Source organism: Lithobates pipiens, unplaced genomic scaffold, assembly GCF_037356315.1.
Source record: "Lithobates pipiens isolate NorthernLeopardFrog02 unplaced genomic scaffold, aLitPip1_a1.2 Scaffold_16, whole genome shotgun sequence".
Classification (NCBI taxonomy): Eukaryota; Metazoa; Chordata; class Amphibia; order Anura; family Ranidae; genus Lithobates; species Lithobates pipiens.
Genome location: NW_027507748.1, coordinates 215990605 through 216007041, shown reverse-complemented (window position 1 = coordinate 216007041; position 16437 = coordinate 215990605). Strand labels below are relative to the sequence as shown.

The window sequence follows — 16437 nt, the reverse complement described above, 5'->3', positions numbered from 1 at the left end:
AAGCCCGAAAAATAAAAATAAAACGGTCTCTTCCCAGCCGAGGTTGCGCCATTTGTTTGAATGCAGAGACGTGACGTCATAACATCGCGCCCGGCCTCCGAACGATCATAGAGACTCCAGGGACCATCTGGTTGACTTGAGTTAAATCAAATCCACCCTAGTTACTGTACATTGGAACACAAATGCATGCAGTGTGTAGGCCTACATATGAAAACGATCACTGCATTGCACAAGTTACATATCATCATGAACATCAGAGCGAAAGCAGCTATTTTAAGGCCATCATTCGTGGCTAACTCTAAACCTGTAAAGGCTTTTAAAACAACACCTATGGACAATTTTGGGTGCCAAAGTTTGAACCTATTTTACAGGACTGCATAATTTTAAGGTTTGACATGTTGCATATCTATTTACTGGTCCCAATTGTGTTTGTGTGCAGTAAAATTAACGTTAGTGTATTTTTACTGAAAATGTACAATAAACATGTGCTGTCACCATTTTATTCTCTGGGGTCTTTGCTTTCAGAAAATATATACAGTTGAGTTTGGGAGGTTTAACCAATCTTTAGGCTTAAAGGAGTAGGAGAAGTCCAGGCTGAGCTCGTTTGGCTACTTCTCCTATAGATCACAGGAGTTCATCTCTGCTGATGTCACAGAAATCAGTCCACGGAGTCTGGAACAGGTACCACGAGACGCGGAGAGACTGAGCTGGCCGCTCCTCTGCCACAATTCAGCACTCCAATGAGCGAGGAGGGAGAAGAACAGAGTCTACAGATCTACAGATGTCAGAACCGAGCGATCAGGGATGTTTTTTCACCCGGTTCTCAGTGCAGAGGCACCGGGAGTCAGATGCAACATCCACCAAAGTAAGTATGATTCTAAAAAAAAAAATTAAACCCATATTTCTCTTTTGAAATGTGTATGTTAACCACTTGCCGACTGCCTCACGCCGATATACGTCGGTAGAAGGGCTCATACAGGCAAACTAACGTACCTGTACGTTGCCCCTTAAGAGGCGGGCGGGCGAGTGTGCGCCCGCGGCAAGCTCTGTGAGTCGGGTCGCAGGTCCTGCGGACTCGATCGCCGCGGGGATAACCGCGATCATCTCACGGAGAGGAAGAACAGGGAGATGCTAATGTAAACAAGCATCTCCCCGTTCTGCCTAGTGACAGTGTCACTGATCCCTGCTTCCTGTGATCGGGAGTAGAGATCAGTGACGTGTCACACGTAGCTGCGCCCCCCCACAGTTAAAAACACTCCCCAGGACACACTTAACCCCTACACTGCCCCCTAGTGGTTAACCCCTTGACTGCCAGTGTCATTTACACAGGAATCAGTGCATTTGCATAGCACTCATTGCTGTATAAATGACAATGGTCCCAAAAATGTGTCAAAAATGTCCGATGTGTCCGCCATAATGTTGCAGTCACGATAAAAATCGGTGATCACCGCCATTACTAGTAAAAAAAATTATTAGTAAAAATGCCATAAAACTATCCCCTATTTTGTAAACGCTATAACTTTTGCGCAAACCAATCAATAACCACTTATTGCGATTTTTTTTTTTAACCAAAAATATGTAGAAGAATACGCATCGGCCTAAACTGAGGGAAATAAAATGTTTTTTTATATATTTTTGGGGGATATTTATTATAGCAAAATGTAAAAAATAATGAATTTTTTTCAAAATTGTCGCTCTTTTTATGTTCATAGCACAAAAAATAAAAAACGCAGAGGTGATCAAATACCACCAAAAGAAATCTCAATTTGTGGGAAAAAAAGGATGTCGATTTTGTTTGGGAGCCACGTTGCACGACCACGCAATCGTCAGTTAAAGCAACGCAGTGCCGAATCGCAAAAAGTACTCTGGTCAGGAAAGGGGTACATTTTTCCAGGGCTAAAGTGGCTAACATGCACGCAAAAAAGTTAAAAATGTCTGTGGTTGCAAAGTGGTTAATCTGCCCTATTAAACTATATACTTTTTTGTTAACATTCAGCTATAAAATTTGGCTTTGCATTTTGCTTCATTGTAAACATAACGTACCGTACACGTTGCTCATCCTTTTCCCTAAGTTGTGTGTCTCGCTCAAGAACCTGTGTGATCGTTTTTTGCTCCTCCCCCGTCAAGAAACTGAGATCCAGAAAGTCCCCATTTTCTCCCTCTTCCATCCTTTGAGCACATTGGTCCTCGCCCTTTAAGGCGCACAGGTCAGCTACAACAGCCAAGGACAATAGGTATGAGATATTAAATTACCTGTCAGACAGAACAGCACACAATACAATAATGAATACATCTCCTCAAATGAAAAAAAAAAAAAAGGAATTGAAACATGATCTGATTATTGATCATTGCCAATTAAATGCCTATTAGTCACCTGATCTTAAAACATCAATAAACTGATCATTAAAAATCATAATTTACTATATATTTACTAATTAGTTTACTCTAAAGGCACAAAAAAGTACTATGCTGTATGTGCTGTATGCACAGCTGAACTAATCAATCATACGGTATGCTAAGCACTTACATATTACATATACAAAGACTTTAGGTACATTTGGACAATATTCATAATATATACGTCAAAACAAAAACTTGTATTTACCACAAAAGCCATCGGTACATCACATCATATATGTAAAACAACATTAAACATACAAAGTAGCATAACACGCAAACAATTAGCAAGTGACATTAAATACATATACACGCTTTGCTGGGGAGGTATAGTGGTGGCTCACGGTGGTTTATGTACAGGATGTATTTATAAGACAAAGACCACAAGCACTGAATAAGGAAGTGATGAATGGCAAATAATAAGCAAAATGAAAAATAGCTCATTTGCAGTATCTCGACTTGATAATGTGCCCAAAAATTTTAACAAAGTTGAACATTTAAAAAAAAAATTATCTTAATTTTAAAAATGTCTAACAGAAGCATGAAAAATAAATAAAAAAATTTAAATGAAAAAACAAAAATAAACTAAAACACAAAAAAAAGGATTTTACAGACAAAAGTTGAAAGCTAGGGCACAAAAACCAAGGTATGATTTCAAAAGGATCTGGGGAAAGGGTGGGAGGTGCTGCATATACAGTATAAGGACAGAAAAAAGTAAATAGTATAATATATATAATAGTAAAGAAATATAAATGTAGCGCTAGTGTCAAAATACCATATGTTTATGGCACATAATAAAGTGACCATCTACCTAAATGCACTAATCAGTGATTAAATAAAAAAAAAATAGAAAAATATAAATATAAATGAGTACATAAAGTAGCCCATAGACAGGTCATTGTTTTTGGTTGAAGCAGCGTGCTGAGAAAAAAAAAAGAAGAAAATCCATTCCCCCATCCACCCACTTGAGGTGGACGGGGAAATCCTTAATATTGTATTCTGACAGTGGGGAAATGATTCCTATAGCCTGCAACACCGATTGAGCAGGGAAAATCTGTCAGATCCGTAGGTCAACTTCTGTACAACCTTCTTGACCATACATGCATCAAAATTTGTCTGGGTCAGCAGGGACTTTCAATCTACAGCAGGGATCCTCAAACTATGGCCCTCCAGATGTTGCGGAACTACACATCCCATGAGGCATTGTAAAACTCTAACATTCACAGACATGACTGGGCATGATGGGAATTGTAGTTCCTGAACAACTGGAGGGCCATTGTTTGAAGACCCCTGATCGACAGTATGCATGGCTGGCTTAAGTTGCCCGCACTTACTTACAATAGTCTACCAAACCCTTCTGTCATGGCTATATTTTGCCTATATTTTATACTGATCATATGCTATACAATCTGAATTTAAAGTCTCTTTTAGATTTACTGACATCCATTTAGTGCAAAGGCCTTTTTTATCTGATACACATTGAATGGATTGTATACGTTTCTTCCTCATACTATAAAGTTTTGGTAAATTTAAAGGAGCTTTGACAGGGCTTGTACAATCACATTGTAGTGTTTGTTCTGGCAGAGGCAGGCAAAGCACCAACAAATTGCAGGGAGTGTTGGAGATTGCTGCCAAACCCCATTCCCACACATTGCTTTAGACCAGGGGTCTCAAACTGGTGGCCTTCCTGCTGTTGCGGAGCTACAAGTCCCATGAGGCATTGGAAGGCTGACAGTTACAAGTATGACTCCCCACAGGCAGAGGCATGATGGGACTTGTAGTTTCACAACAGGAGGGCCGCTAGTTTTAGACCCCTGCTTTAGACCCATCACTATGCAGCCCCAAGAAGAAAGCCCAACTTGGCTCTTCTATTTGAATCTATGGCGCATGCAGTCACACTTGTGCAACTGACATAAAGCTTTGGCTTCAGTACCCTATGAGTCACTGATTGAAATAAGTAAAAGATAATTGTTTCTGGATTTTTTTCAGATTTTTGATTAATGCACGCTTATTCGTGGTTCGTGACTCAAAGCTGGATTTAGCCTGGGAATCTTCTAGAGCTCGCTCACACCAGACAGCCATGCTGATTGCATTGCCACTGATGTAAGATGACTGGAACAGCAACATAGTGCCGACCGCCTTGTTTTTCTTTTGTCTGAACTTTATTGAAATACCAAAGTGGCATTTCGTAAAGTTCTATTCATATAGTGTAACTGTAATGTGGTACTTTGCATCGCAACCCCTTGCGCTGAAAATGTGCTATATGCAGTACCCTTTTCAGCACATATCACTGCAGTGTTGTGAACTGACAGCATAGGAAGCAAAGCTTTTTACCTTTTTAACTTTCTACCTGGAGCTGCACAAGGCAAGGCTGCTAAGTGCAGTTGCAGCTCACCTAGTGTGAACCAAAGCTCCCAACTGTCCCTTAATTTAAGGGACTGTCCCTGATTTGGAACAGTGTCTGTCCCTCTTTCCTCCTCATTTGTCCCTCATTTGGTCTGATCTATATAGTTGTATATAAAATGCACTTTTTATCTATAAAAAAGTGTTTTCCAGCACTAAAACTTTCATCTGATTTCTAAATTGCTGCATTTGTAAAATTCCAAAAGCCAATCTAAAGGAATAGTAATGGTAAAAAAAAAGCACTTGTGGGTTTACCCAATCTTGTTTTTTTGTACAATTCTCCTTTAAGAGGGCGTGGCAAGGGGTGTGTCCTAAGTCTGCATACTTTTGCCGATAGGTGTCCTTCATTCCCATTTCAAAAGTCTCAAAAACCCATTGATTGAAGAGTTTCAAATACAAGCACCTACCCAGCATGCCAGGAAGGCTAACTGTCACATTTGATTGTGCTCTCAACCAAACTGTCAAACCATCAAATGACTGATGTCATAACTGATCACATGTGCAGTATCATGGCAGTTGCAAATTAAACAGAGGTTAAAGCCTAGTAGTACACACTGGCCGAATGTCAGACAGCATCGGCCGGTTCAATAGAAACCAACTGACATTCAGCTTATGTGTACTGCAGCCGGTCATGACCGGAAAAGAGGCATGACCGAAAAAGGTCTGCCGATCGGCTCCTGTTCAGCTATTGGCTGACCGGAGTGTTCTGATGGGGGGACCACCCCCCTGTCAGAACACAATAGAACAGCAGGGGAGATCGCTGTGCTAACACTGGATTGTTAGTACAGCGGCTCCGATCTGAGCTGTTTTTTCCGTTCAGCCCAAAACTAAGTGTGTACCAGGCTTATGATGGCAGCTTCCTTGGCTGAAATAAATAGGAGGATTTAGTTATCCTTTAATGAGGGGTCAAGCATTGATAGCTCACATATTTTTTACACACCTTATAAATTTACATATTCGGTAGACAGTTCTTTATCGTGGTCCAATTATTTTGCTATAGATTTTACATTTCACTCATTTATATTTAATGTATACCAACCCCTAAGGTATTGAGGGACCATCCAGTGAACTGTCTAAGTTGTGCTGTGTTTGAATGGTGGAAAAAAAAGGTAAATTTTGAGAATAAAAGGTGGGACTTTGGCAAACATTGTACACCACCCATACATGGCCAGGCACTGCTTGCGTGACAATGGCAACCAAAGTAAAGATCAGTAAGCTGATTCATAAAGTCAAGATGTTCCTTCTGAAGATGTTTTTCTAGTTTTAGCCCTGGTTCACACTGGAGCGTTTTGACATGTTGGCGGCAATTGCCGTCAACGCTTATACGGCGCTGCTCCGATTTCAAAAAGTTGTTTCTGTACTACTTTTTGCGATTTCGGGCTGCGATTTACATTGACATCTGTACAGAAACCTGCACAGATGTCTCTGAAATCGCGGCTGAGATTGAGACTGACATGCGGGAGTGAAATTGTGCGAATTCAGCTGAACTCGCACGGCTTCATTCCCGCAGCTCAGTGTGAACCTGGGCTTAATACTATTTTACCAGATATCTACCTGTTTTGTCACCAATCAGCTCTCATTTAATTTTTTTTTGTTTTTTGCACTGATCTTTCTAATTAGTGGAATCTTGCCAAATTAGATTTAAAATAGTCTCCTACTGTTCTCTAATTCAGGGGTCTCCAAACTATGCCCTGAGGGTCACACCTGGCTTGTGTACACACTTCTGATGTAAAGGGATGGTGGCGCTGGTGTGATGTGAAGGGGGGGCTTCAGCTGTGAAAGGGAGCTCTGATGGGAAAAGGAGGGTTCTCATGTATAAGAGAGGACTCTGATGTGATGTGAGGCCTGAAATGAGGACCGACACAGTTTTTGTTTTATTCAGCTGTATTTACAACATTCAAGTAAAAGATATAACACCCAACCAAAAAAATCAAAAACAGGATCACTGAGTTGGAAAAAAGGATCACCCCCTTATGTCAGTATCTTGTTGAACAACCTTTTGCTTTAATTACAGCCTTTAGTATGTTGGATATGTCTCTACTAACTTTGCACATCTAGACTTTGCGATATTTGCCCACTCTTCTTTGCAGGGGGGTTGCAAGAGACCGGACCGGGGAGGAAGGGTGGCTGGCTGTGCATTGTTTGCCCCCCCCCCCTAAAAAAATACCACTGGCCGCCATTGACAGTGGCCCTCATACTGATAAGATTGCAGACCCCTGCTCTAATGCAATGGTTTGCATGCATAGACTACGTGATTGCTGTAGAATTACACCAACGTTATTGGTGTGGTCAATAATACTGTCAGACAGTTAATGATAGATGCATTACAGGTACAGCCTTTATTCTACAGCATGTTCTATAACTCTATTCTATCTTTACAGTTTCCACCTAAAAAGAAAACAGTAACTCGGAGAAACAAAGGCGTAAAATGGTGACATTCGCAACCTTTACACCGCTCTGTAACACAAAGACATGAAAAGCGTTATCTCACAGACAGATTTTGTTACAGGCAAATAAAGCTGGCAGACTTCCTCTTTGTAAGAGTACACTACACCCCTGCATTGCTCACATAGCAACGCTGTTCTATCTATTATTCCTAGGTCATTTGTAGATGCTTTGACATTTGTCTTTATTAAACAAGCCACACCTCCTAAAGCGCACCATACATCAAGTATTCTGATATAGTTTGCAAAGAAAGTTTATTTTTATAAAGCCATGATATGTGTGCATATCACATAGAACAGGGTGTATGTCTGACAGCGTGGCATTTATATCCATATGTTACCCGTTCCGTTTTACACTGACTCTGTGCCCACTCACATTCAGCTGGTCCATTGCATGTTAACATTAACAATAAGGCTGGCCACACATGAATCAGTTATTTTTCAATCAGCCTTTGGGCAGAAAAGGGATTGTCAAACAATTGGAATAAGGGCCGGGTACTGCTCTGGGGAACATGTACCAAAGAAATAAATAATTCAGGTTGGCCATGAGAAGTGATTTTAAGGTTGCAAAAGCCCATTAAATGCCATGCCTGAAGGATGCTCTTAACCTGCCTGTGAAGTGATGCATCTGTGCGATGTATATGAACTTCTCAAGCACTGGTTTCCAAACTGTGCCCAGGGGCCAGGTGTAGCCCTTTGCATGCTTTTATCTGGTCCTTGGGACACTTTTCCTGCCACTGATGCAATACACCATTCCTCCCACTGACACCAACAAATTGACATAATTCCTATTACTAACATCAATAATGGGACACTATTTCTCTCATTGACACCAATGATGGAGCACTATTTCTCCCACTGACACCAACAACGGGGCACTATTCCTCCTACTGATACCAGCAATGGCTCACTGTTCCTCCCCCGAATCCCATCGATGCACTGTTTACTCCCACTGATGCCAGTAAGATTTTTACTCCCACTGTCCACAGTCTGGCCCCCCTAAAGTCTGAAGGACAGTAAACTAGCCCTTTGCTTAGAAAGTTTGGAGACCCCTGTTCTATAGCAAAGCTGAAATTCACAAAGAAAAAAATGCTGTTTAAATTGCCATCAAACGACAGCTTTCAGCTGCTTCCTTCTGTTTGTGCACAAAGCATTCTGGGATTTCTTTCATCGTTTTCACACCCTTATGCCCTGTACACACGGTCAGACATTCCGACGACAAAATCCGGTCGTTCAAAGTTGTCAGAAAATCCGATTGTTCAGAACGAGGTGACGTACAACACGTACGACGGGACTATAAAGAGGCCAGTAGCCAATAGCTTTCGTCTCGTAATCTATTCTGAGCATGTGTGGCACTTTGCATCGGAATTGTCTACAAACGATCGGAATTTAAAAGATCGGATTTTGTTGTTGGAAAATTTTAGATCCAGATCTCAAACTTTGTGTGTTGGAAATTCTGACAGAAAAAGTCTGGAGCCCACACACGATCAGAATTTCTGACAACACAATCCGATCGCACATTTTCTGTTGGAAAGTCTGACCGTGTGTACAGGGCATTACCGTAGATGAGGATCTGATATAGATGTCAATGAGGATCCCGCTCCACACAAAAAAAACAACAGTGTGGGATTCATACATTCATACATAAAAATACATTCTTGATGAGGATCTGGTCTGAATATTAAGGGGGACCCTATGCAAAAAAGCCAAAAAAACAGCCTGCAACTCCCCTTATCTGAGCATGCAGACTGACAAGCCAAAAAAGGAAGTAATGGGTGTGCGCCCAACCCCATCCTGCACCATACTAGGCAACGTGCTCTAAAAGCGGAGTTCCACCCATTTAAAAGTCAGCAGCTACAAAAAGTGTAGCTGCTGACTTTTAATAATCTGACACTCACCTGTCCCATGGTCCAGGGATGCGGCATTCTAACTGTGGGTGCCGGCCTGTGGTTTTATAGCCTTTATAGGCTAGAGCGCGCTGCACGCTGTGAATGGGCTGGCAATCTTCTGGGACCTGTGATGTGTCCCATAAGATTGCAGTGATGGAGGGGGGAGAGAGGTAATCTTCCTTCCTGTGCTGCGGCACCAGGAGAGGAAGCGGAAGCTGGCTGCCTCCAAAAACAGGGTGCCCCCCCCCAAAAAATAACATGCCAAATGTGGCATGTCAGGGGGTCACCAGCACTTAAAGCGGAAGTTCCATTTTTGGGTGGATCTCCGCTTTAACATGGTGGAGTACCTTGCCAGGGGAACCCCCTGTCCCCCCCCCCCCTCCTTCCCATTCCCATGTTCAAGAGGACAGGACCTCTAAATCACAAATCTGGACTGGAGGTGGTGTGGGTCTAGGTGCATGCAGCTTGTTGGAATCTGAAAACCCCCATTAAAAATAAGGGGGTCCCCAGATACCCAGACAACTTTAATAAAATGAATACCTGGTAATCCTGGTATAATGTTCTTGTTAATGCATTTCCTGTGATGAGTTGATTACTTTATCCAAGTGGTGCTCCCGCAGTGCCACCCTGTCACATACACCCTGGAGGAGAAAGCATGTGGCTATGCTGGTAAACATTAGCAGGGATGGGCCACATACTGTATGACACAATCAGTAAAGAAGTGCACAGCAAAATTGTGCAGCTAATTCTGGATCTAGATCACGTGAATAAGAAGTTGTTGAAAAAGACTGGAGCAAATCAACAGCAATGAGATTAAAAAAAGGTAAAAAATGTATTGCATATACACTTTAAATGTTTATGGTACACAGTGCTTTAGCATCTGCTTTAAACTGATTATTAAATGATTCTTACTAGCTAAATACATTCCCAGGTACACATTGCTTACTTAGAGAAATGTAATATAGGATGTGGTGAAAACAGAAGTGTTGCAATGTATTTTCAAGAGTTATTTGACTGTCCTACTCCTCTGGCTTGAGGCCGTTTGGCATAAGACTAATGGTTCATTTCTAATGAAGTGCAGCAAGAAAGAGGAAAAGATCAATAAAGATGGACAAGAATCAGAAGAACAGCGAAAGAAGAAGAACACGACCAGAGACAAAAAACAGCTTTGTACCCTTTTTGTCTTGTTAGTGTAGCACCATCTAGTGAGTGTGGTAGGGTTGTTAGTGCAGGTTTGTAGAGTAAGCTTGTTAGTGTAGGTAAATTTATTTCAGCTCATGGCTAAGCCTGAGTTGTGAATCTGGGTCAGGGCTCAGTGACTCAGGGCTGGGTGACTCATCCTGACAGCTTCTCTGGTGCCTCCCCCTGTTTTCTGGGACATTGAAGAATGTTCTCAGGGCTGGGTGACTCATCCTGACAGCTTCTTCGGTGCCTCCCCCTGTTTTCTGGGACATTGAAGAATTGTCTCAGGGCTGGGTGACTCATCCTGACAGCTTTTTCGGTGCCTTCCCCGGTTTTCTGGGACATTGAAGAATGTTCTCAGGGCTGGGTGACTCATCCTGACAGCTTCTCTGGTGCCTCCCCCTGTTTTTTGGGACATTGAAGAATGTTCTAGACATAGTGGGTGGAGGTTAGGAGGAGCTGCTTGGAATATTTATGAGAGCCTCAGCCAATCCCCAATAAAGGGCTGACAGGGGGGCAGGCCACCATGTCAGTGAAAGATGGCATGCTCCGGGGGGGGGGGGGGGGGGCAGAAGGAGCTGGTCAGAACTACTCAACTACTCAGAGATCTCTTGAGAGTCAGCCGGGTGGGTTAGTGAGCATCAATCTGGAGGACTGTGGGGAGAAGTTAGCCTGGAGAGCTAGTGAAATGGGCAGCTGCAGCCAGGTTGGTTGGCAGTGCCTGAAAAGGTGGTGCTGAGATCAGTAGCCACAGGGACACAGTACTTTGATTTATTACACTGCAGGATGGCTTAAGCCTAGTACACACCACTAGTTTATTTTCATTCAACCCAGTGGGTTTAATGTAAAAAAAACCTGACAGCTCAGGTCGAAGCCGCTGTACTAACAATCCAATGTTAGTACAGCGATCTCCCCTGCTGTTTTGTTGCCTGCACACTTAGCCATTGGCTGAGAGAGCTGATCAGGAGCCAGTCATGTGCCTTCGACAGACCGGCTGCCAAACACATGGGCCCAATGCTGGTCAACAATTTTCAAATCCTGTTATAATATTCTCAGTTGGATTGAGGTCTAAGCCATGACTGAGCCACGCTAAGACATTCAGGTTCTTGGTTTTAAAGCCCCACTCCGGGCAGCAGAAAGAATTATACTAGTAGTGGGGCCTCCCTGCACTGAAAGGGTTAAATGCTTGTTAAAGCGGAGTTCCAGCCTGGGTAAAAAAAAAAAAAACTTTTAATATAAGGACACTTACTTGTCCATCAGCTCCGGGTGTAGGCGCCGGCACCCTTACTAAGGGAAACAGGAAGTGAAGCCTTGTGGATGCACAAGTCACGCTGTGCTTTCTAAATGGTCCCGCTGTCTTATGGGACCTGTGTGTCTCCCAGAAGGCAGCAGGGGGGAGGAGGGGCCGAGTGTTTCATAGATCGCTGCACAACGACTGTGGCAATCTTACCCAGAATTGAGAGCTGGAACCTGGTTTTGACAGGTATCCGCTCCCCCCCCCCCCCCCCGAAAGGTGCCAAATGTGGCAGCAGAGTGGGAAGGTGCAAACAAGCAGAGCTTCCACTTTTGGGTGGAACTCTGCTTTAAGTTCAGTGGGCTATTGGGCACCAGTCAGATTGTAGAATGGTAGCAAGATGCCGGGCAATGTAATGCTTTCTGTTTTACCAGCACTGAGTACTGAAGGAGAGGCTGTACTGTGGGTGTGTAATTAGTAAGTGATCATCAATTGGGTGGGGGGTTTAATTTCACTGCCATAACCATCAATTTTCGCATCAAGTGGGGGAGGAGGGGGTTAACTTTTACTGTCATGACCAACAATGGTGGAAGGGGAAGGGAGGTTAACTGTCATTGCCATGACCATCAATATGGAGGGGGGGGTTAATTTATACTGTAACGGATCAGATAAAATGCCCATTTTCTATCTTTTTTTATACTACAAAGTCTATATTTTTGCATATAAAAGTGCTTTCTTATTCTTTGCTCAAAGACGGTGTTCTGGGCCCAGAGCAGATCGTTGTGTTTCTTCAAGGAGAGAACCTCTACGTTGGTACAGTGACTGAATGCCAATTTGACGGTGGTTATCAAATCAGTGAGTGAGCAAAAAATAATTGGCGGGGATAGGATGGTACTAGGTTCCATCGACTGAGGAGATTCAGGGAACATCTGGGAGAGTGCGTCCGCTTTCCCATTCTTGGAACCAGGCCTGTATGAAATGTGGAAATCAAATCTGTAAAAAAAAGTGCCCACAAGCTTGACTAGGTCTTAAGAGCTTAGCTGTCCTGAGATACTCTAGATTCTTGTGGTCAGTGAAGATCATGACAGAATGGGACGCACCCTCCAGCAGATATCTCCACTCTTCCAGAGCGAACTTAATGGCCAATAACTCCCAGTCTCCTACATTGTAGTTCCTTTCTGATGCAAAGGCTACGGGATGAAGGAAGGCCTTGGGACACTGTCTTTGGGAAAGGATGGCTCCAGTAGCTGTTTCTTTTCTGATGCATCTACCTCTAATACGAATGGCAGAGCTGGATCCGTATGCTGCAAGATTGGTGCAGATATAAATAGAGCCTTTAATTTGACAAAGGCTTCCTGTGCCTCACTGGAAACGGTTGTGTTGACAGGTTAGTTGGGTGATGGGTGAGACAATGGAAGAGAAGCCAATGATACATTTTCGATAAAAGTTATCGAAACCTATGAATCGCTGAACTCCTTTCTTATCCCCCGGGGCAGGCCTTAACTTTTTGCGGGTCCATTGCAACCCCTTTGGTGGAAATGATGAACCCCAAGAATTGAATAACAGTTTTTTCAAATTCACATTTCTCAACTTTAAGGTATAGCTTGTGTTTTCTGAGAATTGTGAGAACTTTTTTCACATGAACCTGGTGCAATTTGATGGTGGCAGAGAAGATAAGGATATCATCCAAGTAGACCACTAAAAAGTCATTGAGATATTCTCGGAATATGTTGTTTACTAGGTGTTGAAAGGTGGCATAGCATAAGCCAAATGGCATTACTAAGTACTCATAGTGTCCAAACCTGGATCTGAAGGCGGGCTTCCATTTGTCCCCAGCCTAAATTCGGATGAGGTTATAGGCACCCCGTAGGTCTAACTTGGAGAAGATCCGGGCACTGGTTTTTAATGGTTATTTTGTTAAGTTCTCTGTAGTCGATGCAAGGCCTTAGGGAACCACCTTTTTTTTTCCACAAAGAAGATACAGTTTCTTGTGTGACAGTTCCGGAGCAAGAAAGGAACCCATCAGCCAAATGGACCTGAAGACTTTGTTTCTTATGCAGCAGTGGAATGTGTAGTTTTTGAGCTAATGCAGGGTCCAGAAAGCAACTACAGGCCCCGGAATCAATTATGGTCGGTTGGGGGATTTCCACTCCTGCTAACTGTAGGGAGATGAGGAGAGTGACATAAATCTGAGGAAAACCTGAGTTGATAGTTTATAACTTACTGGGCCTCACGGGGCAGTTGCGAAGGTAATGTCCTGTTCCACCACAGTATAAGCATAGATTGGCTTGGCGTCTTCGTTGCCTCTCTTCCGAGGTGAGAGGAGAACGGACTAGTCCAAGCTGCATCGGTTCGGCTTCTGGAGGGGTCTGTCTGAGGAAGCCAGAAATGGTAGGTGGATGGGAGAAGGCTTTTGGTCGGGAAGCCTGGAAGCGCTCGGAACATCACTCCTGCATGCATCTGTCCAGCTTAGTGACGGTTTGAATTAAGTCCTCCAAGGTAGCAGGGGTCTCAACCCGAGCCAGCTCTTCTTTAAGGGCTTCCGACAGACCCTGGCAGTACTGATTTTTAAGAGCAGGTTCGTTGACGACTTGCGAAATTCAACTGTATAGTCCTCTACCGGCCTTCTCCCTTGGGACAAGGTATGTTGAATGTCTTCGGCTGTGGCGTTGCACTGTGGATCATCATATAATTGAGCCATGGATTCAAAAAAGTGTACACAGAATTTAGTAAAGGACGTCTCTGCTCCATTAGGCTATGGGCCCAGGCTTGCGGTTAATCGGCCAGTAAGGAGATTATGAATCCAACTTTTACAATTTCAGAAGAAAAAGTTTTAGGTTGAAGAGCCCAGTTCAAAGAACAGGCACTCTTGAATGCCCTGAATTTCTTGCAGACGCCAGAAAAACACTCAGGTGTGGGGACCCTGGGTTCAGGAAGGGCCATCACCATGGTAGAATTTCACTGAGACTGGGAGGAGGAGTGTAGGTACTGTGGCTGCTGTTACTGATGCCCTGGAGAGCTGCTGAAGGTGGCCATCAATTTGGACATAGCCTTCCTTTAGTTTCTGGACCGCTTCTGTGAGAGCCGTAACCTGCTGGCAGAGGCCCTCAAGAGGAGAACATGCTCCGTCGGCTTCTGACATGGCTGGTTTGTACTGTCAGAATGGGGTGCTCACCAAGGCCGAGATGCAGAGACCAGTTCCCTCTTGCGACTAAGCACACTCCACCACCTGGAGATGGTACAGAGGGTAAATGGCACAAAGAGGCACAAGCTACCAGCAGGCTGGGCAGGGCTTGCGTGAAGGTCAGCGTAGGGCTTGGCAGCCTTGCAGGAGCAGGTACGTATGAGTCCAGAGAGAGGCTGAAGAGAAGCAGAGCCCAGAACAGGCCTGGGGTCTAGCACCCAGAGAAAGTCCATGGGTAGGCTGGAGCCAAGTTACTGTGGACTGGAGGCAAGATCAAGAACAGGCTAAGGGTCAAGGCACAGGAGACTGAAGGTAATTTGGGTCAAAGGCAGAGGTTCAAGGCACAAGAGACTTAAGGTAATCTGGGTCACAGGCAGAGGGTCAAGGCACAGGAGACTGACGGTAATCCAGGTCACAGGCTGAGGGTCAAACACCAGAGCAATAAGCAGAGTCTGTAAAGCAAGGCAGAGTTTAGGTCCAGGAGAAGATCAAGGCAGGTCAGGGTCAATCCGGGTCACAACAGGCAATCAGTAAACAGGAATAAGTACACAGGAAGCTGAAGAAAAATCAGTGATTTGTTTGAGAGAGGGGGCAGCTTTTATAGGCAGCAAGGAAGTCACGTAATGCATGCTCTAGTGCGCATGTATGTGCGCCGTTCCTTGGGGCCGCAAATGTGTGTCCGCTGAAGTGCCACAAACGCCCATGCACTGGAGCGCCATTCCGCTGCGCATGCTGGCAAGGTTGATTCGGATTTCTTTTCTGACATGTAGCAAAATTGTGGGAAGGGCTTAAAACTTGAGCCTAGTCACTATGTACACAATAACATATGCTACAGTAATTGTATTGAAATAGTTCATATGAGCAACAAAAAGTCCTAGGGAAGCCTGGATTACCCACACCTGAATGATTAATCCATGTGGACTGTCCTTTTTCTCCTTGTGGCCTTCCAACAGCTCTCTCTGCCTGCTGTGGGTCCGATTTATCACCTCCAGTGTCCCATACTGTCCCTGGCTCATTTTTCTTGTTAGTGGGCAGGACCAAAGTCCAGCTTCAAATCCAATTTCACTTATCTCTATTTTCTCCCTGGTAGACTTCCCTATCATCAGCCTAAAGTGTCCACCAGTTTGGACACTGGGGTTGGGAGTTTAGACCCCTGCCCCCCCCTATTTATGCCCCAGCAGTGTTGGGGTACTGCAAGGGGACCCAACTGCAATTTGTTTTCTTTTAAATTCCAGTGTACAACTTTAAACCATTCCGGTATAGCTCAGGCTGTATGTTTAGGGCTATTGGACTGGCCCAGACTCTGGTCTCCTGCACACTGAAACAACCTAGAATTGACCTTTATGTGCATCCATCAATCCTCAACCCTGACCAGCATTTTATTCCCATGGACAGCTGCACCCAATTCATTCACGGATCTCAAATCTTCTCTATGTGATGCCCTTTTATATCTGGTTACTGGGTCTTGGTGGGCAGTGGGGTCACAGTTGTGCTATATGCTCTTTCCATATTTATGAAATGATTTGCAACATGGGATGTTCACAATTGGGAATATAAATTGATTCTGATTGCTGCTGCTTTGGAACATTATTCCAGACTTGTTTTGAAACAAGGAAGGAGCGGTTGTGTTTGTTCTGAGATTATATGACAATTTAATTGCACACAGGTAAACGCTCTTCAACAAATCATATGACTTCTGTAGCT

General features: G+C 43.8%; 1 protein-coding gene across 4 annotated transcripts in view; it reads right to left on the bottom strand.

The window, feature by feature from the left end:
- The window catches only part of SYTL1 (synaptotagmin like 1), a 107197-nt gene that overhangs the window by 80999 nt on the left and 9761 nt on the right, over nt 1-16437 (bottom strand). For 2 of the 4 annotated variants that reach the window (XM_077481021.1, XM_077481023.1), the window contains exon 2: nt 2044-2212. In XM_077481021.1, coding sequence (XP_077337147.1) covers nt 2044-2212 — 169 coding nt within the window. Of the gene's footprint in view, nt 1-2043; nt 2254-9673; nt 9765-16437 lie in introns of those variants that run through there. The other 2 variants (XM_077481024.1, XM_077481022.1) reach the window with 2 other exon arrangements.